The following is a 19,720-nucleotide window of genomic DNA, read 5'->3' as shown; positions in this document are numbered from 1 at the left end:
GGGGCCTGTGACGGGCCGAGGCTCCAGAGGAGCCTGGCTCGTGCTGTATGGCCGAATGGACGCGTCGAAAGAAAGCAATGCAGCGCGCGGTCTATCGCATCCCCACACACGTGCACGGTGTCTTTTTTGTGTGCTTGTCGGTACACTGACGCCGCCCCCTCTCTTCTGTTCTCCACCGCCTTTAGACTCATCGCTATGCCTGTATCACGTCCCCTGTTGTTCTCGAGAGTACGCGCACTTGTTTATGTCTACTTTTCTTTCTCGTTTACTCACACCTTGTGAGCGCGCTGGCTGCGCACCGCTCCCTCAACCACTTGCACTGTCGCCGTAATGCTTCCCGCGCTCCCCCTTTCTGTGTGTATATGTGTGTGTGTGTGCAATCGCGCGTCGGCGTGCTGTCGTGATGCTTCCAGCCAGCTCATTTCTCGCGTGCTCTTCTTTTGTTGTTGTTTTCGGGTTTCTTGTCTGATTTCGTCCCTTTTTCGCCTGTCGGCTCATCTTTCGCCCTCTTTGCTCCTATCTGTGCCTCTGGTTTGCGATGGAATCGATGCAGGTGGGGAACGGCCTTTGAGAGCCCGAGGTCCGCGCCTGCCCCCTCGTCTGGTTGCCGTTCCTTCTCTTCCTCTCTCTATGTTCTGTAGAGGCAGTTGCCCCTGCCCTCCCCCCGTCGCTCTGCGCCTTTCTTGTGTGCGTGGTTGTTAGTTCTGTCTTGCTGCACGCTGGCATATTTTGTGCTTATCGCCCCCCTTCCTTTAGTGATGGCACCCGCGCAGTTATCTACTTGTGATGCTGACTTACTGGACCCCTCCCCCCGCTGCGTCTGCGCGCCTGTGGCTTTGTTTTGGGTGACCGTTACACACCACCTCCCTCTCGCCACGGCCCAAAGAGCGGGGCAGACACGCAACAAGGACGCGCAACACCAAAACACGTGAAAGTAATGCGAAACACGAGTGCGTTTCCGGACGCATGGCTTCTCTGACGCGTGAAAGTGTCGGCGTGTCTTTCTTTTTCTTCTTCTCGGTATCATCGGAAGGCTGGCGGCCCGGCGCACACACCAATACGCCGCTGTCCGTCTCTTGATGCTTTGGGTCACCGTCGATTGGTGCGACCCATGCTCTCTCTTGCCTTATCCTTCATCTTTCACCTTCTCGTCCTTCCTTTTTTTCTTCTTTTGTGCGTGCATTTCACCGCGGCTTCGCCGAGCGCGTGGTCTCCGCTGCACGATTCTTTCACTATGTTCGAGGTGGCTGGAGGAGGGGGAGGGCATCAAGCATGTCTCACATCCACCACACTTACCATGGGCGCGCAGGGTCATCAATCACAACCCTGTCCTGCTCCAGCTTGGCAGCACAAGGCTCCGAGAAGCAGCGTCAGTACGGTCAGCGCTGCGCGCTGCTACGAGAAGAGCGATACAGGCGCGGCTCAATATGTGCGCTGGAGAATAACGAGTGGGCGGAGCTCAGCATCGTGTGTGCTGACGAGTTGGCGGTAGAGTGGTGGCGAGAGGACGCACGAAAAAGCAACAATGCAGGCCCTACGGAGCCGCGTCCTACGCGGTACACCTATCGGTACAGGGCAGGAACAACGGTGTCTGTGCTGCCTGTGGGCCAATCGACGGAGGCCCTCAATGGCAGCCTCACTGCGGCAGTCGGGACTGTCAATGCCGAAGAGAATCAGCTGAGGCTGTGGGAGTGGGAGAACCGTGCCGACTTGCAGGAATGGGAACTTGGCGAGCGACAGGAGATGGCCCAGGCAATGCAGAGTATCCTGGTGGCGCAGCGCGAGCTCGAGCTTGCCCATCTGGAAGCTGCGTGTAGGCGTGTGATGAACGGGACGACGGCGCTCGACTGGACGTCGTACCCACGCTACGACCGGCCGGAGCTGCTCTCATGATCCCCTCGAAGAGTTGCTATGCGTAAAGAATCTGGTGAGAGGCCAGACTTCAGGAGGATAGGAAAGCGCAGCGAAATGCAGGTTTTGCCTTTGCTCGCACATTGTACATGCATGTGTGTTGTTGGTGCCCGGCTCCCATGACATTCGTGCACTTGTTTGCGCGTCGCTTTCGCCTTTCCGTTTCGCTTCTCCCTTTGGAATTTGCCGACGCGTCTTTCCCTTTTTCGCTCTCCCACTTCCATGCGCGTGTGCGCTTGCCGAGGTGTGGGCAGTCGGGCGATGTGCGCGTTATCTGCGGGCTCCGTGTTGCGTCTACGCAAAAGCGGCTGATGTACAGCGTCATCAAATGGGGGTGTGGAGATGCTCTAGACACCAAAGATAGTGTCGAAAAGAGGAATGGAGAGGCGGGTATTCACGGTGACCCCACCCCCTCTTCCCACGCTGTTGCTTCTTCGTTCAACGCCGCTTGCTGCAAGATGCCGCGGGGTGGGGGGGGTGGGGACAGTCTCTTTCCGGCTTTTTACGCGAAGGCGCGAATCACCGGAAGGGTTTGTCAAGCGTGATCGGTCAAGGCAGAGGGACCTGTTCCCATGTGCCCCTTTGAGGGTGCGTGGGCTCCTACGGTTGATGTTTTTGGGGCGCTCAAGGCTCCCTTCCCCCGTCCTCCCGCGTAATCCGCTGTGAGGGCGCGCTTGTGTTAATGCACTGTTCTCCGGCAGACACTTCTTTCCCACTGCACTGCTGTTCAATACATACATATATATATATATATATATGTACATATATGTGTACACACACATTTTTTTTTGCCTTGTGATGCAAACCGTCTCGCTTTCTCGCGTTGTTGCCACCGAGGGACGGGTGCGGGGAGAGGGGCGACGCAACAAGTGGATCAAGCACGGCTGACGGAGGTCGACCCCTTCCAGCTGTCTTTTTTTTCTTCTGAGTTCTAATTTCGCGCTGTTCTCACCCTGTGTGCGCTCTAGTGGAAGAGCGCGGTGGAAGGTGAGAACGTGGTTCACGGGAAAAGGCTACAAAAACGTTTCCAGCCACACGAGTGCCCATCTCCCTCCCCTCGCTTCCCCACCGACACACATTTCAGACTGCGGCACATCGGGCACGTGTAAGCTGCTTGCGACGAATGCATGCCAAGGCCTTGGCGAGGCTGCGAATGCACCACGCTGCGAGACAGCGGATGTTCTCTGTGGGCATGTGGCGGGCGTTGTGGGTGGTGGCGAAGCTGACGATGGCCGAAAAGGAGGCGCCGGGCTGGCAGTCGACAATACAGGTGAATCTGGCGATGATCACGGAAAAGCCGCATGCGCTTGCTTCCCCGATGATGGCAAGTAGTGTCCGGCCGGCGGTGGACGAGGCGCCCTCTTTTGCAACGACGTCACCGCCTCTTGCACCCGGTCGCGGGTTCACAGAGCTCAGTTGCTCAGTTCTGGTACCCGTCTCTTTAGAGCCACCACTACCGGCGACCTCCTTGCCGTGGCGTGATCGAGGTTTGCGCACGGGCACCTGCGCATCTTCCTCATCAGCGCTAGTTCTGACGGCCGCCTCGTCTCTTCCGTCTTCTCTTCGTCAACACTGGTCCTCTTGCACTACTCTCTCCCGCTGCCCTTTCTTCTCTCTGGCGTTGCCGCTCTGCCTGCTGCGTCACCGTCGGACCCTGCCCCCTCACCATCACCACCGATCACCGCGTCTGCCGCTGCACACGCCCTGCAGAACAATAGCTATTCAGCTACACTCCGTGTTACTCTTTAAGGCATCGGGCTCGAAAGGCCCACGGGCGGAATCAGAACGCACCATGGAGAACGAGCAGCAGCGCACCGCTGCCGTTGCGCAGCTCAAAGCTGTTGTTGGCCTTGACGACAGGGGCGCCAAAGACCTGTCCAGCAAGCCGGAACGCGTTGCCGATGTGCTGGCCTTCTTCGCGCAGCACAGCATCGATGAAGCTTCTCCTCGTGAGCAGAAGGTCATGCTGTTCAACGTGTGGACAAAGGTGAAGAAGCCTGAGCACCGCGATCCCGTGACCGCCTTCATCCTTGACGGCAAACTCGACAGCACGCAGAAGGTCGACGCCGCCATCAGGTTTGTAAACGCGGCCGGGAGTGATGTGGTGGACACGGCGGCCATGCTGGCGGAGTGCGGCGTCGGGGTGACGGTGTCGCGGGAGGACGTGGAGAAGGCAGTTGCCGCGGCCCTCGTCGCTGAAGACGTGGCCGCGCTCAAGACGAAGTGGGACAAGAACCCGAACATGATGCTTGGCCAGATGCGCCGTGTGGCGGCCCTGCGCTGGGCCGACGTGGAGCACGTGCGCGCGGCGCTGGAGAGGCAGGTTCCGGGGTTGATCAAGGACGTTATCGTGGAGGCGAAGCCGGCAGCCGCGAAGAAGGAAGCCGCTGCTATGCCGAAGAAGGAGGTAGAGTCGTGCCGGCAGAACTCGAACTTCAAGGATGTTGCGCAGGGGCTACCGCGCTCCCCAATTGGCGAGCTGCCGTCGCACAAAGAGGGCGCCTGCGTCTACGTCGTTGGTTGGGCCCACCGCGTGCGCCACCAGTCTCGCATGTCCTTTGTGGTGCTGCGCGATGGCACGGGCTTCATCCAGTGCGTCTTTGACGGCTCCACGGAGCCCTTCCACCGCGAATCGTGCGTCGCCATTCGCGGGACCCTGCGTCACGAGCCGAAAGCGAAGTCGGAGCTGCAGCCGCCGATGGAGCTGCACGTGAACGAGTACGCTGTCGTTGGTGACTCCGACGGTACGATTGAGACGGTCATCACGGCTGAGAGCTCCGTTGACAAACTGTACGACCAGCGCCACGTTGTGGTGCGCGGCACGCTGGCGTCGTCTGTGCTAAAGGTCCGGCACGAGCTGTTGCGCGTGTTCCGCGAGCACTTCTGGTCGCACCAGTACTACGAGGTGACGCCGCCGACGCTGGTGCAGACGCAGGTGGAGGGCGGCTCGACCCTGTTCGAGGTCCTGTACTACGGCGAGAAGGCGTACTTGACGCAGTCGTCGCAGCTTTACCTTGAAAGCGTGACGGCGTCGCTGGGCAACGTGTACTGCTGCATGCCGAGCTACCGCGCGGAGAGGTCCAAGACGAAGCGCCACCTCAGCGAGTTCACGCACCTGGAGGCCGAGTACGACGTGTGCTCCTTTGAAGATCTTTTGAATCACCTGGAGGGCATGTTCTGCACCGTCATCCGCACCGTCATCGAGCGCGTCGGCGACTTGGTTGCCATGCTGAACCCCAGCCAGCTCATCGACCCCAACGGAAACGTGCGCGACCCCGCCAACTACAAGTTCACGCCGAAACGCCCTTTCCGCCGCCTCCGCTACGCTGACGCGATCCAGTTCTGCAACGAGAACGGCATCTTGAACACCGAGACAGGCAAGCCTTTCGAGTTCGGGGAGGACATCACTGATCAGCCGGAACGCGCGATGGTGGCCAAGCTGGGCGAGTTTGTGTTTATGACGCACTTCCCTGCCAGCATGAAGTCTTTTTACATGCAGCGTGACCCTGATGACCCGACGCTGACGGAGTCGGTCGACGTCCTGGCGCCCGGCATTGGCGAGGTGCTTGGTGGCTCGATGCGTATGTACAAGTACGACGAGCTGCTCGACGCGTACAAGCGCGAGGGTCTGGATGCGTCCACGTACTACTGGTACACGGACCAGCGCCGCTACGGCGGTGCCCCGCACGGCGGCTTTGGCCTCGGTGTTGAGCGTCTGCTGGTGTGGATGCTGAACCTCGATAGCGTGAAGGACGCATGCCTGTACCCCCGTTACATGGGCCGCTGCAAGCCGTAGTGCGTAAAGGTCAGAAGGACCGCTGCGTACGCGCGCGTGAGGTGGGGCCGTCAGAGACATGGAGTGTGCGTTGCGCGAGAAGACGTTGGCCGATAGGCGGCGGATGCGCGCTGGCTAATAGTGGAGAGAACAATGTGCGACCCCCTCCCCCAAACAAAAAAAAACGGAAAACAAGGCGCAAATGACCGAGACAGCCGACTTCCACGAAACCTCCTCCTCTCATACACGCACACACACACACACACAAACACTAAAAAAAACGAAAGAAACCTTCACCGCCGTACTGTCGATGAGCAGTGGAGATGAGACACACCAATAACACGCGAGACGTCTGGCTATGCAACGGATCGTTTTCTCCGCTCATTTCCTTGTTCATTTCCTCCCTCCCCCATTCTCTTCTTTGTTGTGCTTCAGTGTGTGTGGGTGGGTACGGGGATAACGCGGCGCTCCAAAAGAAACGTCAGATAAGCATCACAGCTGACGCACGAGCTAGTTTGCGCGAACGTGGGGATGGCGCAACACGGACATCTTGCTGGAATCCTCGCAACTCATATAGGTGATGGGTGAGTCTCTGTGCACGCTGCGTCCACACTCGAGGTGCACGCGCACTTCTAGGAAAGCCTCGCAAGCGTGTTAAATGACAGCGTACATACGGCAAAAGAAAAAAAAAGGAGCGTCCTCACTGCGCGGTAGATGATGTGCGCCATGTGTTTACATGAGAGGACTTGGCACCGCACTGCCTTCTTCCATGGAAGGCGCTTTGCAATTCTTCTGTGTGTATGTGGATGCCCCTCCTCCCCCCCCTCCGACTCCCACATGCTGCACTTGCGGACGCAACCAGCCGCATGCACCTTCTTTTGCTCTCTCTCTCTCTGTTCGCCGATAGCCATCGCTCCTTCTGCGCCCCCTCTACTCTTCTACCGATTTCCTTGGGTTTCTTACGCCGCCACGTGTTCTTCCACAGCTGGCGTCAGGTCGCTTGTTGACACCTGCGCACAACCATGAGAAGAAGAGCAACGCCAAAGGCAAACAACTGGTAGTTGCGCAGCGTTAGAGGAAAAGCTGGAACCGAGGAGAAACGAGACCCTCTCCCACGCATTTCTTTTTCTCTTTTTCTTTGGTTTACTCGCACGCGAATCGCCGTGGTGGTGCGAGGACAAACAAATCAACAGAACCATAGGCACGTGCGGAGATCATCACAACAAGAGCTGCCACGTCATCCAGAGGTGTACTCGCCTCCAGCGCAATGATCCACTTTATCCTCTTGCAGAACCGCATGGGCAAGACCCGACTGGCCAAGTTTTACATCCCGGTCGACGATGCCGGCCAGGCGCAGATCAAGCGTCAGGTCCACGTTATTGTGAACACGCGCGATACGCGCGCGACAAACTTTGTGTCTTACGAGAGCATCAAGCTCGTCTACCGCCGCTACGCCGGACTCTTCTTCATCCTCGGCATCGACCAGGAGGACAACGACTTGATGTACGTGGAGCTGATCCACCTACTTGTCGAGGTGCTGGATATGTTCTTCAAGGATGTGTGCGAGCTGGACTTGATCTTCAACTTCCACAAGGTCTTCATGATCATCGACGAAATGATTATGGGTGGCGAGATCCAGGAGGTCTCGCGGCCGGTCATTTTGAACCGGCTACAGGAGCTCGAGATCTCAAGTAAGTAGATGAGGAAGCCGAGGGAAGAGGTGCGAAGCGAAGCAGAAAAAATTTCACACCAGGACAGCAAGTTCGTGCAAAGAAAAATTCACACGACTGTGCTGTCGGCGGCATAGCGCGTGGGCGAATCTGTAATCGTGTCAGAGCGAGAAAGCCGCAGTAGCACCACCGGTTCACCAACGCGCATGTGACCGCTGCACTTTTTCTTCCCTTCGACATGGTGTTTGCTTCCTGCCGCACTTGCGCTGCGCTATCGTTCTCTTTTGGCCTGTGTTCTTTGCTCTTGAGGCCCACTCCCCTCTTTCGATGGGTGCGCGTGCTGTGAAGCTGTGTGGAACGGTACTCGTTGAACTTGCGCTTCCCAGCGGAAGAAAGTAAAAACGATCACCGCAAAAAGAAAATACTCTTGCATGGAGACTCGCGCTGGTGCGCGCAACTCTCCGGTCTCTCTGGATGAAAAGCAGAAGGTGCAGGGGGGGGGGCCTGCAGCAGTCAGCGAAGTGGCGCACCTCTCAGCGGTGATGACGTCCGGTGGCCATGTGCCGGGTTGGTCTTAGGCCTGGGCTTTCTTCCTTCTATTCGACCTCCATGGAACCTGGCGTAGCTCTTCTCACTTTTCCTCGCCCCTCTTCTTGGTCTCTCTCTCTCTCGTCCCTGTCCTGTTTTGTACGCGTTGCCCGGCGTCTTTTTTTTTCCTTTGCTGCCCACTTCGCCGTTGAAGTCTCACCATCGAGCCGCAAATACAAGTGTACCGCGTGCGGGAGTCTTACCCACGCTGCTGTCTGTAGCTGAGCAAGGAGTTCGTTGCCGACACCGAAGAACAACGAAACAAGTCGACCAACACCTGCTCACTCACGCCCCACGCACTTACACGCGCCGCCGCACAGGCACGGAAAGGGCACCGCATATCGATCCATCCTCATCAAACCCGCACGAGGAGATAAAAAAAAAAGAATATGGCGGTGCTCGACTACCTGTTTTACGCAGGCGTGCTCCTCCTGGCGCATGCACTGTATATGGCCTACTCTATCCGTGAGCAGCTGCAGGCGTCCCACCACAGTCACGGCCACATCCCTGCGATCAGCTTTGGCGGCCACAACGTGTCCATCACGGCGATGATGGTGCCCATCACGTTAGAAGTACTCGCTGGTACGTTGCTGGGCATTGCCGGCTTCGCGCACCGTCACAAGATGCAGGATGCGCGGCTGTGCGACGTCACCAAGTACCTCCGCTATGACAATCAAATGAACTCCGGCGTAGGCTTCATTCACTTCAATCATCGCGGCACTGTGGCGTGCAAGAGGGATGAGCTGAAGGAGGAGTGCAAGCCGCTCGTGCAGAAGAAGAAGGAGTGAATGTGCTGCTTGTCCGGCATGCGCGTGTGCTGGCCGCGTGGCTGCTTGACGCTATCCTTGCCTTCACTGTTTCTTCGCGGTTTGGGGGCTCTGCAGAGCTTTAGCCTTGTTGGTGGCGATGGGTGGGGCACATGCGCCATAAAAACGTTTTCCCGTTGCGTCTTGCATCATTCCAGGGACTGCCAAATATTCCTGCTGTGCTATCGCAAAACAGCTGCGCTGCAGTGGCTTTTCTGCTCTCCCCTCTCTTGTGCGCGCGGAGACTCGGTGCGAATGTGCGATTGTGCGTGGGTGTGGGTACGTGCGCGTGTTTTTTTTTTTTTTTGGGGGGGGGGCTCTTTATTGCTCGTGTTGCACGGGGCCGCGGTAAGGGTAAAGCTGGTAACGACTCGTTTCAGCAGCGAACGAAAAAGCAACAACCACAGCCACAACCACATCCGCGCAAGCGAAACGGCCGCAGTGCGCTTGTGCAGGCTGCAACAATAACAATGAAACCACAGAGGACAGCACGTGACCGTGAAGAGCACATCGACCCTCAAGGAATTCCCGCCAGTCGATCTCATCCCGCTTCCTCGGTGATAGGGCAAAGGTGGTTTCTGAGATCGTGGAAGAAACTGCGGAGGGTGAGCCCGTGAGCCCGTCATCGTACCTCTCTTAGAGGAGTGTACTCTGCTGCACTCTTTCCACTGCGAGAGAAGCGCAATCGCCTCGAGCTTGTTTGCACGTCTCTCTCTCTGCCTGTCAGCATAATGTCGAGGACTTGGTGTAGTGGCGACACTGCTGGTGTGACAGCGCTTCTTTTTCTTGCACAAACCCCACTCCCCACCTCCAACGTTGACGTTCTTTCCCCACCACTTGTACACCGTTGCATCACACTTGTGCACGCATGCCCACACTCCTGCAGTTGCAGGTCTGTCTGTTGCTTGAAGGGCGCATCCGTTGACTGCAGCCATTCACCTTCCTCCGCCCTTCTGGCTGTAGTCCAGGGTTCTCCTCAATTTTTTTTTTGTGTGTGTGCGTGTGTGTGCGTGTTGCTGTTGTTGTTCTCTAGCAGTCGTCATATCGGCGTTCGTGCGCATGCTTCAGCGAACAACACTGCGCTGCTACAGCGCCCTCCTCGGCCAGGCGACGCCGGTGCTTCTCGGCAGCAAGGGCGGCACGCCAAAGCGCAAGAAGAACCCCATGCAGCTTCGTCGCAAGACGTACGGCCTTCACTTCAAGGAGCGCTACCTCAAGCTGGAGGAGTGGTACTTTTGCCCTCTCTGCGCAGAGCCCAAGAAGCAAGGGGAGTGGTGCCGACGTGAGGACTGCCGTCAAATCAAGCCGTAAAGGGCGTCGATCCGTTCAGCTCGTAAGCAACGCAACTCTTTCGTCTGCTCCTCGGCGCGTATGCCGTGGCGCGCGGCTGCCTTGGCTGTGTATGCGGTGGATGGGTGGACAGGGTGCTTCTTGTGTATGTAGCGCCTCACCGTATGCGCTGTGGCGTGCCAAGCACCACGGTGTGGGCAGGGGTTTCTCAGAAACAGGTGTAGGGTGCGTGTAAAAGCAGATGCGAGCTGTTCAGGCGTGGGTTGAAGTTCCTCGATCCCATCGTTTTGTTTGTTGGGTTCCCCGTTCTCATGTTACCCTCTTGCGGCAGAGCACACAAACCAACCGGAGAGGCACTTTGCCTGTGTCTGTGTGTGTGTGTGCGTGTGAGTTTTGTTTAACTGCTGCACCATTCGGCGCACCAGGTGGCGCCTTCTACAGCTCGTGAAAGCTCCGCTCGACTTACTGTTTCCTTCCGCAGCAAAAGAAAAGAGGATGACGGGAATGCGCATGCCCGCACTCGCATCCACCGAACGAAAGAATGAAGTAGCAAAGCCATGGTATTCACGCGGACGGATGCGTGTTGGCTCTTCATGGCGGGTGTCTCTGCTAGGCCCGTTTGCCGAATGGAAGGTGTCATGAGTGGCTTGCAATGCTTACGCGGAGGGGTCGATAACACACGCATACGTTGAACAATCCAAGTGCTCGCTCATCCTTCCCGCAAAAGCGAGACAGCGGGGGCGAGGCAATAGTGCTCTGTTATGCACGCCGCGAGGTGGGAAGGCTCAGGTACACACGAGTACGCATGCCTTATACTGGGAACTCTCTCGCTTCACCGACGTGTCCACGATTTTGTGCCCCCTGTGCGGAGGGCACAAGAGTGCGATGACGCAGGCGGGCTGTGGCCTCGAGCTTTGCGGCTCTTGATCCACTGAGACCAAAAAGCGCCGAGGGCCGTACGCCTCCGCTTTAGGCGATCGTGCGCGCTGGAGTGCTCGCGTGATGCTCTGTCCCCAACCGGGGGCGGAGCTGAGGGTGCTCCCTATACCTTCTCTTTTATTTCTTCACGCTCTTCATGGATAAATAAACTTCTTCTTTTGTCGCCGCGCATCCATCGCATACCGTAGCAGGAGTGATGCAGCAAGTGTTTCCGGAGGACCCCGCACGCGGCGGGGAGGGCAAGCCATTCATTCATTTTCCTCTTCCATCACACTCAGCGACAACCTCAACCGCAACCCGGAAGCGCTCGCGGAGCCCGGCGGGGGCGAAAGGCGCAGCACAGAGCCCCACTGCCACCAGCCCTGCAACACCACTGTTGCCGGCGGAGCGTGTGGCCCTCTGCCGCTTCATGGAGTATGGCAACCAACCCAGACCTGCCTCAATGTGGCTCTCTCGCCATTCGGAGATGCACTCCACGCCGGCGCAGCTCTTCGCCAACCACGCGGAACCGTCTCGCGCTGCATTGGCCCCTCAGCATCGATGGTGCTTTGCCGCTCTCCGCCAGGCCATGTCGCTCCTCTGTCGGGTTGTCCAACTAGACAGCTCCGGGTATTATCTGCGCGCGGCGTCTCCATCGAATACGGGTGCCGACGCGACCGCGGCGGCAGGCGGTGCACTACCCTTATCCACCGAAGCTCCTGCGGCGACTGCGCGTGTGACGACACTGGAGCTGTACTGCCGCTTCCAAGCACTCGAACTCGAGCTCGAGGATGCGGCGCTGCGAGCCGAGGCAGCGGCGCAGGCAGATGCGGTTCCCGAGTCCATACGGCAGCAACTGCGGTCTGATGCGGATGCGACAGTAGCGTGCATCGAGGGTAGCTTGAATGCGCTGGAGTGTACTCTCGTGCAGATGCTGCTCGGCAGCTTTGCAGACTTCAGCGTCAACGGTGTGGGCACGGTGGACATGCCTCTGGCGCCGTCCTTGGAGTATGTGGCGAGAATGTTGCGGGAGCTGCCGTCCGTGCTCCACGCGGAGCAATGGCCCACTCAGTTTGTGTGTGATAGCAATGCTCCCTTAAACTGTGGAGGCACAGAGCTGCGGAATGCCGGGGCAATCACATCGTCGTCGTCCTCCGTCCTTGAGCGGACTCTACTCGGCATTTCACCACTCTCGGGGGCCGACGCCGCCATCTCGCAGCTTCTCGAGCAGCTCGGCGGTGCGACGACGTCGCTGGCTTTGCGGAGCTTGTTTGACCTCTGCCACGCGGACGTGTGGAACCTCCTCGGGGTAGCGGCGGCGTCTCCGATCAGCCGGCTCGCCGCGCTCGAGAAACTCGCGGCGGCGGCGTCGAGTGGTTCGGCAAGTGCGGCCGGACCGTGCCGGCCCGTGCTCGACGCGGAGACTCTCGAGTTCAAAGATATTCTCGTGCGGGCGTGGAACCGCCAGTACGGCTGCATCGGCCTCCGCCGCCTCTTCTTCGAGATGCAGGTGCTGTTCTACCAGTACGCGATGCATGCGCAGGCCACGTCAAAGCAGTCCCGGGCCGGTAACGGTGCCGCCCTCCGTGACGTATGCGGGCTGTGGGCCGCCTGGCGTCTCTCTCTGCAAAAGTGGTCAGCAGCGTTTCTGGCGAAGCTTGGCGCTCGCGAGCAGTCTGCGGATGTTCTCGATGCGTCGACGTTGAGGGCGGACGCGTGTGGCTTGATGCGCCAGCACGCCATTGCTGCCAGTGGTTTGGCGGAGGTGCAAAGGATGGCTCTTCGCGTCATCACAAAGTTGCAGGCTGTCGATGCGAAGGGCTGGTTCGCTGTACCAACATTCGACCTTGTGAACGTCGATTTCACGAGTGTGCGTTACTGGATTTTGAGCCCCGTCTTTGCACACAAGTCGAAGCGAGAGGCCTACCGCTCCCTCTGCCGCACGCTGGAGCGGATGGTGGACAGCTGTGTGCAGAAGTACGGTCCGACACACGCCTTCAGCGATGTCATCACAACAGTGCGGCAGCAGCTCGTTGACGTGGCTCGTGCGGAGGGACTCTTGTAACGCGAAGGCGTCTGTGGAAGGAAAGGAACAAAGAGAACTCATCACCGAGCGCGGCGAGCTAGACCGTGGAAAACACAGAAGGGACGCGTGCGAGAGTCTCACGCACTTGCGATGTCAGCGACGCTCTGGTGGCATACCGTGCGCAGACGCCCGTGTACCCCAGCATGTTCTCTTTCTTTGACGGACAAGGCAGGTCCAGCTGTCTCTTCTCTGTGCTGTACGCTATGCACTACATCGGCGCAGGAAGGGGAGTCAAGCGCAGTGCATTCTATCTGAGGGGCTCTTCAGCGAAAAAAAAAGCAGACCGGAAATAAACGGCAACGTCAGCAGTGGGGGCGACGCGTCCACCACCGTTCAAGCCGTCGCGTCTTGCCCGCTCTGTCTGTGTCTTGTTTTCTCCGGCTCCTCTCCATCCCTGGAAGCGGCGCTGGCACACACGCACACACCAGCACACACGATGAAGGCGGCATCCTTCTCGCCGCCCCTGTTGCATCGTGGATTCCGCAGCAATGCGCGACGAGGAGCGCGCCAAAAAAAAAACACGCATGCAACCATCTCCTCTCTTCTCGATGGTTCTCTTCTCTCCCCGACTCCGACGCCCTCGTCGACCTTGCTGCGCTTTCTCGCACTCTTTCGGTGGTGAACCTTTTACCGCGTGCGCAGTACCAGCCCTTCATTCTTGTGCTCGTGGGATATTGCCATCTGAGCGCTGAATCCTTTACGCCTTTGGCTTCTCGACCGTCACCTCCCCTACCTGCCCCCGTTCAGTTTTAGTTTTTTTTTGTCTTTGGCCTAAGCATCGAGGCTTTCCTCACCGACTCTCTTTACTTCGTTGTAATCACAGCACACGTACACACCGCCATGCTACATATCGACTTTTGCATCGCAGCGGATGTCCAGGCGGCGCTGGAGGAATCGGGCAAGCCCAACACTGCCACGGTGGCCGTGCCCATCATCATTGAAAAGGAGGTGCTCAAGTTGCTGGCGCCGCCAGTGTGCTCCAGCGATGGCGGATTCGAGTATGACCTGAACGCGACGCGTAAGCTTCTGGATGCGAAGGGCGCAACCGCGGCTTACATTGTGGTGCGCACCGCGCCGAGTACGCAGTATGTCGTCATTTACGTGAGCGACGCCACAAGCGCGAAGAATCGTATGCTCTACTCCACTGGATTGTCGCGTGTGGTGGAGGCGACGCCACATGCGCAGAAGCGTACAGTTCAGATCTCCTCCGTTAGCGAGCTGCTGCCGACGCTGTTCGAGGCCGAGTCTAAGAAAGTGAGGGAGGCCTTGATGACCGAGAGTGAACGGCATCACGCCGCGATTGCGCGAATGGAGGTGGCACCGCAGCCGGTGGTGCTCCCCGGCGTGGCCGTCCAAATAACCACGGAAGCTGACGACGTGCTGTCGCAGCTTGCAGGCGGCGCGGTGGAGGTGGCCACGTTCAAGATCGCAGCAGAACAGCTTCAGCTGGACAAGACTGTGGCGCAGCTGAATGGTAACCTCGATCAGGTGAAGTCCATACTGACGGACGCCGACCCCCGCTTCGTGCTGCTGCGCTACCCTTCGCCTAAGACACATCTCGCGGAAGCTGTCATGGTGTACGTGTGCCCGCCTACCTGCAGCCCCAAAATCAAGATTCAGTACGCATCCTCGGCCGCCGCCTTCCGTGAGCAGGCCTTGCGCCACAAGATCCAGCTTGCGCACAAGGTGGAGACGGACACCCCGGCGACGCTTGCGGAGGACGTGCGCAGCGCCTTCGAGCCGTTCCCGCCCGCTGGCGCACGCAAGACTCAGGATCAATCGCCGTCATGTCCCCCGACCTCGTGGGCACCGAAGGGCCACCGCATGCTCATTTGACTCGGGCGACTGCTTCTGCTGCACATCAAAAGCTCCCGGGGTGCGCCGTCCATCTCTGCTCTCCCGATTGGCGCGTCCACCTCCTCTTGTTATATATATATATATCTGTATCTCATCATAGTGCTTCCTCTCCGTGCAGTGACACCGTCCTCCGTTTTCGCCTCCTCTTTCGTCTTTCTTTTTGAGCTTTCTGGTTGTTGTTTTGCGTGTGACGAGCCGTCGAAGAGGATTGCTGGTTCTTGCTCCTTTGTTGAGTGTGCGCCGCTGTGCCTTTTACTGGTGCTGTTGGTGTTGATACGTGTCTTGCTTATTTTTCCCCCTTTTCCGTTACTGCTGTTGGTTGTGTGTTTTTCTTTTTTCGCTGTTGATTCCACTCTCTCACGCTTCACTGTCCTTGGTATCCTCTCAGCCCTAGTTCTGATGAGTCCATTGTGCTCTTCCCTTCGCTATTCCCTTTTCCCTCTTCGTTCGTTGTGCGAGTCCTCAGAGCACCCCGTGGCGCTTCGTTCCGCCTCCTTCGCCGTCGCCGTGTCCGTCCTGGGACCTCTCCGACTGGCAGTGCAGCAGCCTCAGCAGTCGCTGGTTCGCGGACGGACGAGTCATGTTTTTTTTTTCTTTTTTTTTGTTTGCTCTCGGTCATGTCGGTGAATCGTGTGGGCACACTGCATACGTATATCTCCCCTCCTCTCAGCACCTCTGGACCTTGTTGTCTCTCGCCCAAGACGCATGAACAAGAGGAGAACACAGGCATACGGCGACGGCGCATGCTTGGCACCTCTGCCTCCTTTTCTGAGACAGCGGTGCTCTTGTTTCTTTTTCCTCTCCACTCTCTCCCGTTGCTCTCCCCTCCACGGCATTCGCTCCAGCGCTCTCCATCATGCCGAGAGAATGGCGCACTTATGTGTAGCGTCCCCTAGAGATGGTGAGAGGCAAATGCCCACGTGCACATACCCAGTGTGAAAGGGGCGACTTCGGGCAGAGACATCAAGCTCTGCCCCCCCCCCCTCCCACCACACACACACGCACACGCACACATGCGTTCTCTGCTCTCTTCTTCCTGTTGGGAGAGCTTATTTGCTGTGTCGTTGTTGTCGCCTCAAGGCAAGTGCGTGAGTCGGCTAACAGAGGTTTGAGATGGCGAGACGGTCATGGAAGTTGGGTGCTGCGTTGCGCGTGACGCACCTCGGGCTTCTCATTTTATCTGCTCATCCACAATGCACGCCGTCTGCTGCGTGGAGTCGAAGCATCGGGAGCGCGTACGGGAGGAGAGAAGTGGTCACAAGCCAGCATTTCGCCGGTGCGCTTTCCTCAAGTGCGGATTTGCCTGAGAGAGACGAGAGGTTGTGCGCTGCCGACCTTTGCCATTGCCCTTTGGAGGAGGAGACGTGCGAAGATGGAGCGCTATGCTGCAGGGCTGTTTTCTTTTTTTTTTCCATTTTAGCTTCGTTCTCACGGAGGGGAATGAGCGAAGCGAAAAAGAAGGACAGGGAAAAAGGAAACACATCGGCCGGCTTTCACGCCATGGCCATCGGATCAACGACAGTCCCGGAGCTAGATTCGCCTTCCTGCTTCCTTGTCTAGCTTCTCTTCTTTCTCCGCCCTCACCCTCTCTTTTTGGTCCACTAGCTGATCTGCACGACCTCGACTCTTCCTCTGTCTCACGCCCATGCTTGTCTTCGCCGCATAGACCGCCGTCTCTTTGCCACCGCGAAAGCCGACTCGATCTCTCTCTCTGTGTGTCTGTCTGTCTGTCTGCCTCTCCCTCCTCCTTTTTGGCGTCGTGCACGCGCACAGAAGCAGAGGAAGGACGGGCGGCAAATTCAATATACACCCGCTCTGCTGTGCCGGCACACAGCCGCTGCTCCACGAGCGTTGTATCAGCTCCCTCTCTTTTAGCTTTGCCGTTCCTCAGCGCTTCGGATGGAGGCGCCTGCCGAGGTGGACCCGATGGTGGCACTGGTGGCGTCGTGGGACACCTACCTTGTCCCTTCTGCCCAACTAGCCTGCTCAACGAAGGCGTCTGCGCAAGCTCGCGCCGGCGTCGGTCAAAGCACGTGCGCCTTCACTTCTGAGGCATCACCGTTTCGCTATCACCTCACTGATGCATGCCCCATCTTCACTGCCAGCGAGCAAGACAGCAGTGACCAAGTCAGTCCAACGACCTCAGGACCGGACAGCGCGGGCGGCACACCCGCCGATGTGCCCGCTACGCTGTCATCCTCGTCGCTCTTGTGGCTGCTCACACTTGTGAGTCGGAACGTGGAGCTTCTGCGCGCCGCGGCTCACCTCTTTCTGCAGTTCAATGCGCAATTTGCCGCGCTCGTAGAGTCGAACGCGGTGATGGTGAACGCGCTCCGCGCACGCCACCAGCACCAGCTAGACTCCTTGCTTGAGGTGACGGACAATCATGCAGCGACGGATATGATTGTGGACTCTGCCGTCACAGAGCGAGTGGTTCTTCAGCAGCAGCAGGAGCTGGATGCTGCTGAGCGCCGCTGTGCAGAGGCGGAGCAGCGACTGGAGGCGGAGCTGCAAGAGACGTTTTGGCGGTTTCTCACAACTTCGGCTCCGGATGCCGTCGCGGCTGCCAATCGCAAACAGCAGTCGCTTGGCTGGGCAAACGGAGGCGACGGCGCAGGTGCCGGCGGCAGCCCCTATCGTGCCGAGGTCGACGTCAGTCGATTCGCCGAGGTGCGCAAAGTCGCTTCCTCGAACCCGCGCCGTTGCAACACCGCCGTCGCTCCGTTCTCGCCCGTCCGTCTGGTGCCCGTGCGCACCATCAAGCTGAGTAATGAAGTCAGCGATGCGTCCGCGGCTGCCGCGGCGTCTTGGACGCGGTCCCCATCGAAACGATCGCAGGATTCAGCCCTTCAACCCATCATTCTGGATATCTCACCCGTCTCGGCACTGTCGCGCTGTCTCGGGTGCTGCAGCGGCACTCAGCTTGGCGCCATCGCATCGTCTGTTTCGAGTGCGGCAGAGGAGCACCTTCTCCGCCTCGCACACACCCGCCACTCTGTGCTGCTCTTCATCGGCTCCGAGTCCGCCGCGATGGATGTGATGCAGAGCTGCAAGGCGCCGGAGCTGCTGCTGGGAGCTGGGCACAGCTGCCGTGACCGCTTTCAACCCTTGGCAAACCACCCTGTTCTACGGGTTCTGTTCACGACTCGACTGTGGGGTGCCAACGTCGTTCTCTTGTGGAACCCCGCGCAGGACGCTACACTGGCTGCGGCCGCGCAGGCGGTGGTGGAGGACGCGCTGGAGCTGGCGTACGCGTGGGATGCGGACATGTTCTCCGTAGCGGTTTTGGAAGGCGCGCGACTGCCGAGCTACGTGGGGGCCGGCGGCCTCTCCGCTCTGGCGACGGGGGCCTCGTCGACGTCGGCGGCGTTTTTCGCGTCTCAGGCGGTTTCGATGGAGGTCCTGCGTCAGCTGCGCAACGGTGTGACGCGAGAGCTTCTTGACACGGCTGGCACGCGCCGTGCCCGTCGGTGGCAAGGCACGGCGACATGGATGCAACAAGGGATTGGTAGCACAGCTGCTGCCACGGCTGGCACTCACATGTGCCCTCGCGCGGTGGGAGTACTCTACGCCAGCCAATCAGCCCAGCAAGAGCAGGAGAATCAGTTGCAGCATCAGGAGGTGTCGTGCGCCGCCTCATCTGTTCGGCCGAACGCGGCCTCCCCGCTTCGCGGTGACAACTCCATCGTGTCTGTCACGTCATCGTCTTTCTTGTTCTCGCCAACTTCCCCTGCGGGCGCATTCCGCGGCCCGTGCATCACCTTCAATACGCCACTGGCGATTCGTGCCTTTCTTCCGCTGGCAGAAGAGTACTTTATCCCGGAACAGCCGAGCTTGGTGAGGGGGTCCAGTCGCGGCGGGGGCGATTTGCACCGCGGCGTCTCTGAAGTAGCTTCCTCGACCACCCTTTACCAAGAGGGAGGCGGTGTGCGTGGTCTGCTGCGCCGGCCAGCCTCGGCGACGGCCACGGAAGACGACGACGCCTCCTTCAGCAGCGAGAAAGATGCGCGCTTCTCGCCAGCGAGCTTGAGTGCTACCTCCGCACCCGCTTCATCTCCTGCTATCGATGCAATGAGACCCAGCGGCAGCGGTGTCGAGGCAGGACTGCATCGTCAACCGGAGATGACTCTAGAGTCGCTGATCCAGTACGCCTTTGGGGACCTGGCCGAAATCCTCTAGGACCTGCAAGCGTCTGTTACTCTGCGTCGCGGACCAAAACACTTTACGCGGATAGTTTACAACGGTCTTCATAGCCATCTGATGATGAGCACGTACTTGACGGCACAACAGCGCTGCAATCCGTGAACGCGTTGGACTGCGCTGTGGATATTGTTGCACGAGCGGCGATGCCGCAACTGCGCGTGCGTGCGCTCGGGTAGTGGTGCTCGCTGGGTTGCGTGCAAATCTTATTTGCGCATTTTTATATCGCTCTCCTTGCTTCTGCTGTTGCACGTGGGAGGACTGCAAAAGTCTTCTGGTGAGGCAGCGACACGGGGTAAAGGCAGCCTCGTTGGCGCGCTCCCGCGCTCACCCCCTGTGGCTGCTTCTCCGACGCGCCTCACGCGTCTTGACGGTGTCGACGCAGTGATGCGGAAGCGCTTGCGCAACGGAGCACGAAAGTGTCGCGGCCCTCTGGTCGTGTGCGCCTGAAGGTTTCGTGTGGGCATCTTTTTATTTTAGCTGTGACACAGGCGCTGTCAGGAGCGTCGTGTCGTCGACGCTTCTCGCTCTCGCTCCCGATTATCCTACTCTCTCTGTTCCTGTGTTTTCCGCGCTCCCATGATCCCTGCGGCGGCGCAGAAGCAACTCAGCAAAGGGC

General features: G+C 58.7%; 7 protein-coding genes and 1 pseudogene across 8 annotated transcripts, besides 1 other annotated feature; all 8 read left to right on the top strand.

Annotated features, from left to right (window-relative positions):
• Positions 1-1,272: 1,272 nt before the first annotated feature.
• LDBPK_342120 (hypothetical protein, unknown function) lies at positions 1,273-1,893 on the top strand (the record flags this gene model as incomplete). The annotated part of the gene is made up of 1 exon (XM_003864323.1): positions 1,273-1,893. One exon carries the CDS (start codon positions 1,273-1,275, stop codon positions 1,891-1,893), a length of 621 nt encoding a protein of 206 aa, XP_003864371.1.
• A 1,141-nt stretch (positions 1,894-3,034) lies between these two features.
• Positions 3,035-5,707, top strand: LDBPK_342110 (asparaginyl-tRNA synthetase, putative; the record flags this gene model as incomplete). Its single annotated transcript, XM_003864322.1, has 1 exon — positions 3,035-5,707. One exon carries the CDS (start codon positions 3,035-3,037, stop codon positions 5,705-5,707), a length of 2,673 nt encoding a protein of 890 aa, XP_003864370.1.
• Positions 5,708-6,953: 1,246 nt separating this feature from the next.
• LDBPK_342100 (clathrin coat assembly protein AP17, putative) lies at positions 6,954-7,385 on the top strand (the record flags this gene model as incomplete). The annotated part of the gene is made up of 1 exon (XM_003864321.1): positions 6,954-7,385. One exon carries the CDS (start codon positions 6,954-6,956, stop codon positions 7,383-7,385), a length of 432 nt encoding a protein of 143 aa, XP_003864369.1.
• A 948-nt stretch (positions 7,386-8,333) lies between these two features.
• On the top strand, positions 8,334-8,732 carry LDBPK_342090 (hypothetical protein, conserved; the record flags this gene model as incomplete). The annotated part of the gene is made up of 1 exon (XM_003864320.1): positions 8,334-8,732. The coding sequence occupies one exon, from the start codon at positions 8,334-8,336 to the stop codon at positions 8,730-8,732; it is 399 nt and encodes a 132-aa protein (XP_003864368.1).
• Positions 8,733-9,809: 1,077 nt separating this feature from the next.
• LDBPK_342080 (hypothetical protein, conserved) lies at positions 9,810-10,061 on the top strand (the record flags this gene model as incomplete). Its single annotated transcript, XM_003864319.1, has 1 exon — positions 9,810-10,061. One exon carries the CDS (start codon positions 9,810-9,812, stop codon positions 10,059-10,061), a length of 252 nt encoding a protein of 83 aa, XP_003864367.1.
• A 1,054-nt stretch (positions 10,062-11,115) lies between these two features.
• Positions 11,116-13,023, top strand: LDBPK_342070 (annotated as a pseudogene; the record flags this gene model as incomplete). The annotated part of the gene is made up of 1 exon: positions 11,116-13,023.
• Positions 11,116-13,023: a sequence feature (contains an internal stop codon; hypothetical protein, conserved).
• An 861-nt stretch (positions 13,024-13,884) lies between these two features.
• On the top strand, positions 13,885-14,880 carry LDBPK_342060 (G-actin binding protein, putative; the record flags this gene model as incomplete). Its single annotated transcript, XM_003864317.1, has 1 exon — positions 13,885-14,880. The coding sequence occupies one exon, from the start codon at positions 13,885-13,887 to the stop codon at positions 14,878-14,880; it is 996 nt and encodes a 331-aa protein (XP_003864365.1).
• A 1,947-nt stretch (positions 14,881-16,827) lies between these two features.
• On the top strand, positions 16,828-19,080 carry LDBPK_342050 (hypothetical protein, conserved; the record flags this gene model as incomplete). The annotated part of the gene is made up of 1 exon (XM_003864316.1): positions 16,828-19,080. The coding sequence occupies one exon, from the start codon at positions 16,828-16,830 to the stop codon at positions 19,078-19,080; it is 2,253 nt and encodes a 750-aa protein (XP_003864364.1).
• Positions 19,081-19,720: the final 640 nt, after the last annotated feature.

This window comes from Leishmania donovani, chromosome 34, assembly GCF_000227135.1.
Source record: "Leishmania donovani BPK282A1 complete genome, chromosome 34".
In the NCBI taxonomy this organism is placed as follows: domain Eukaryota; phylum Euglenozoa; class Kinetoplastea; order Trypanosomatida; family Trypanosomatidae; genus Leishmania; species Leishmania donovani.
The sequence above is the reverse complement of the archived record's forward strand: the minus strand, read 5'-3'. Positions and strand labels throughout refer to the sequence as shown.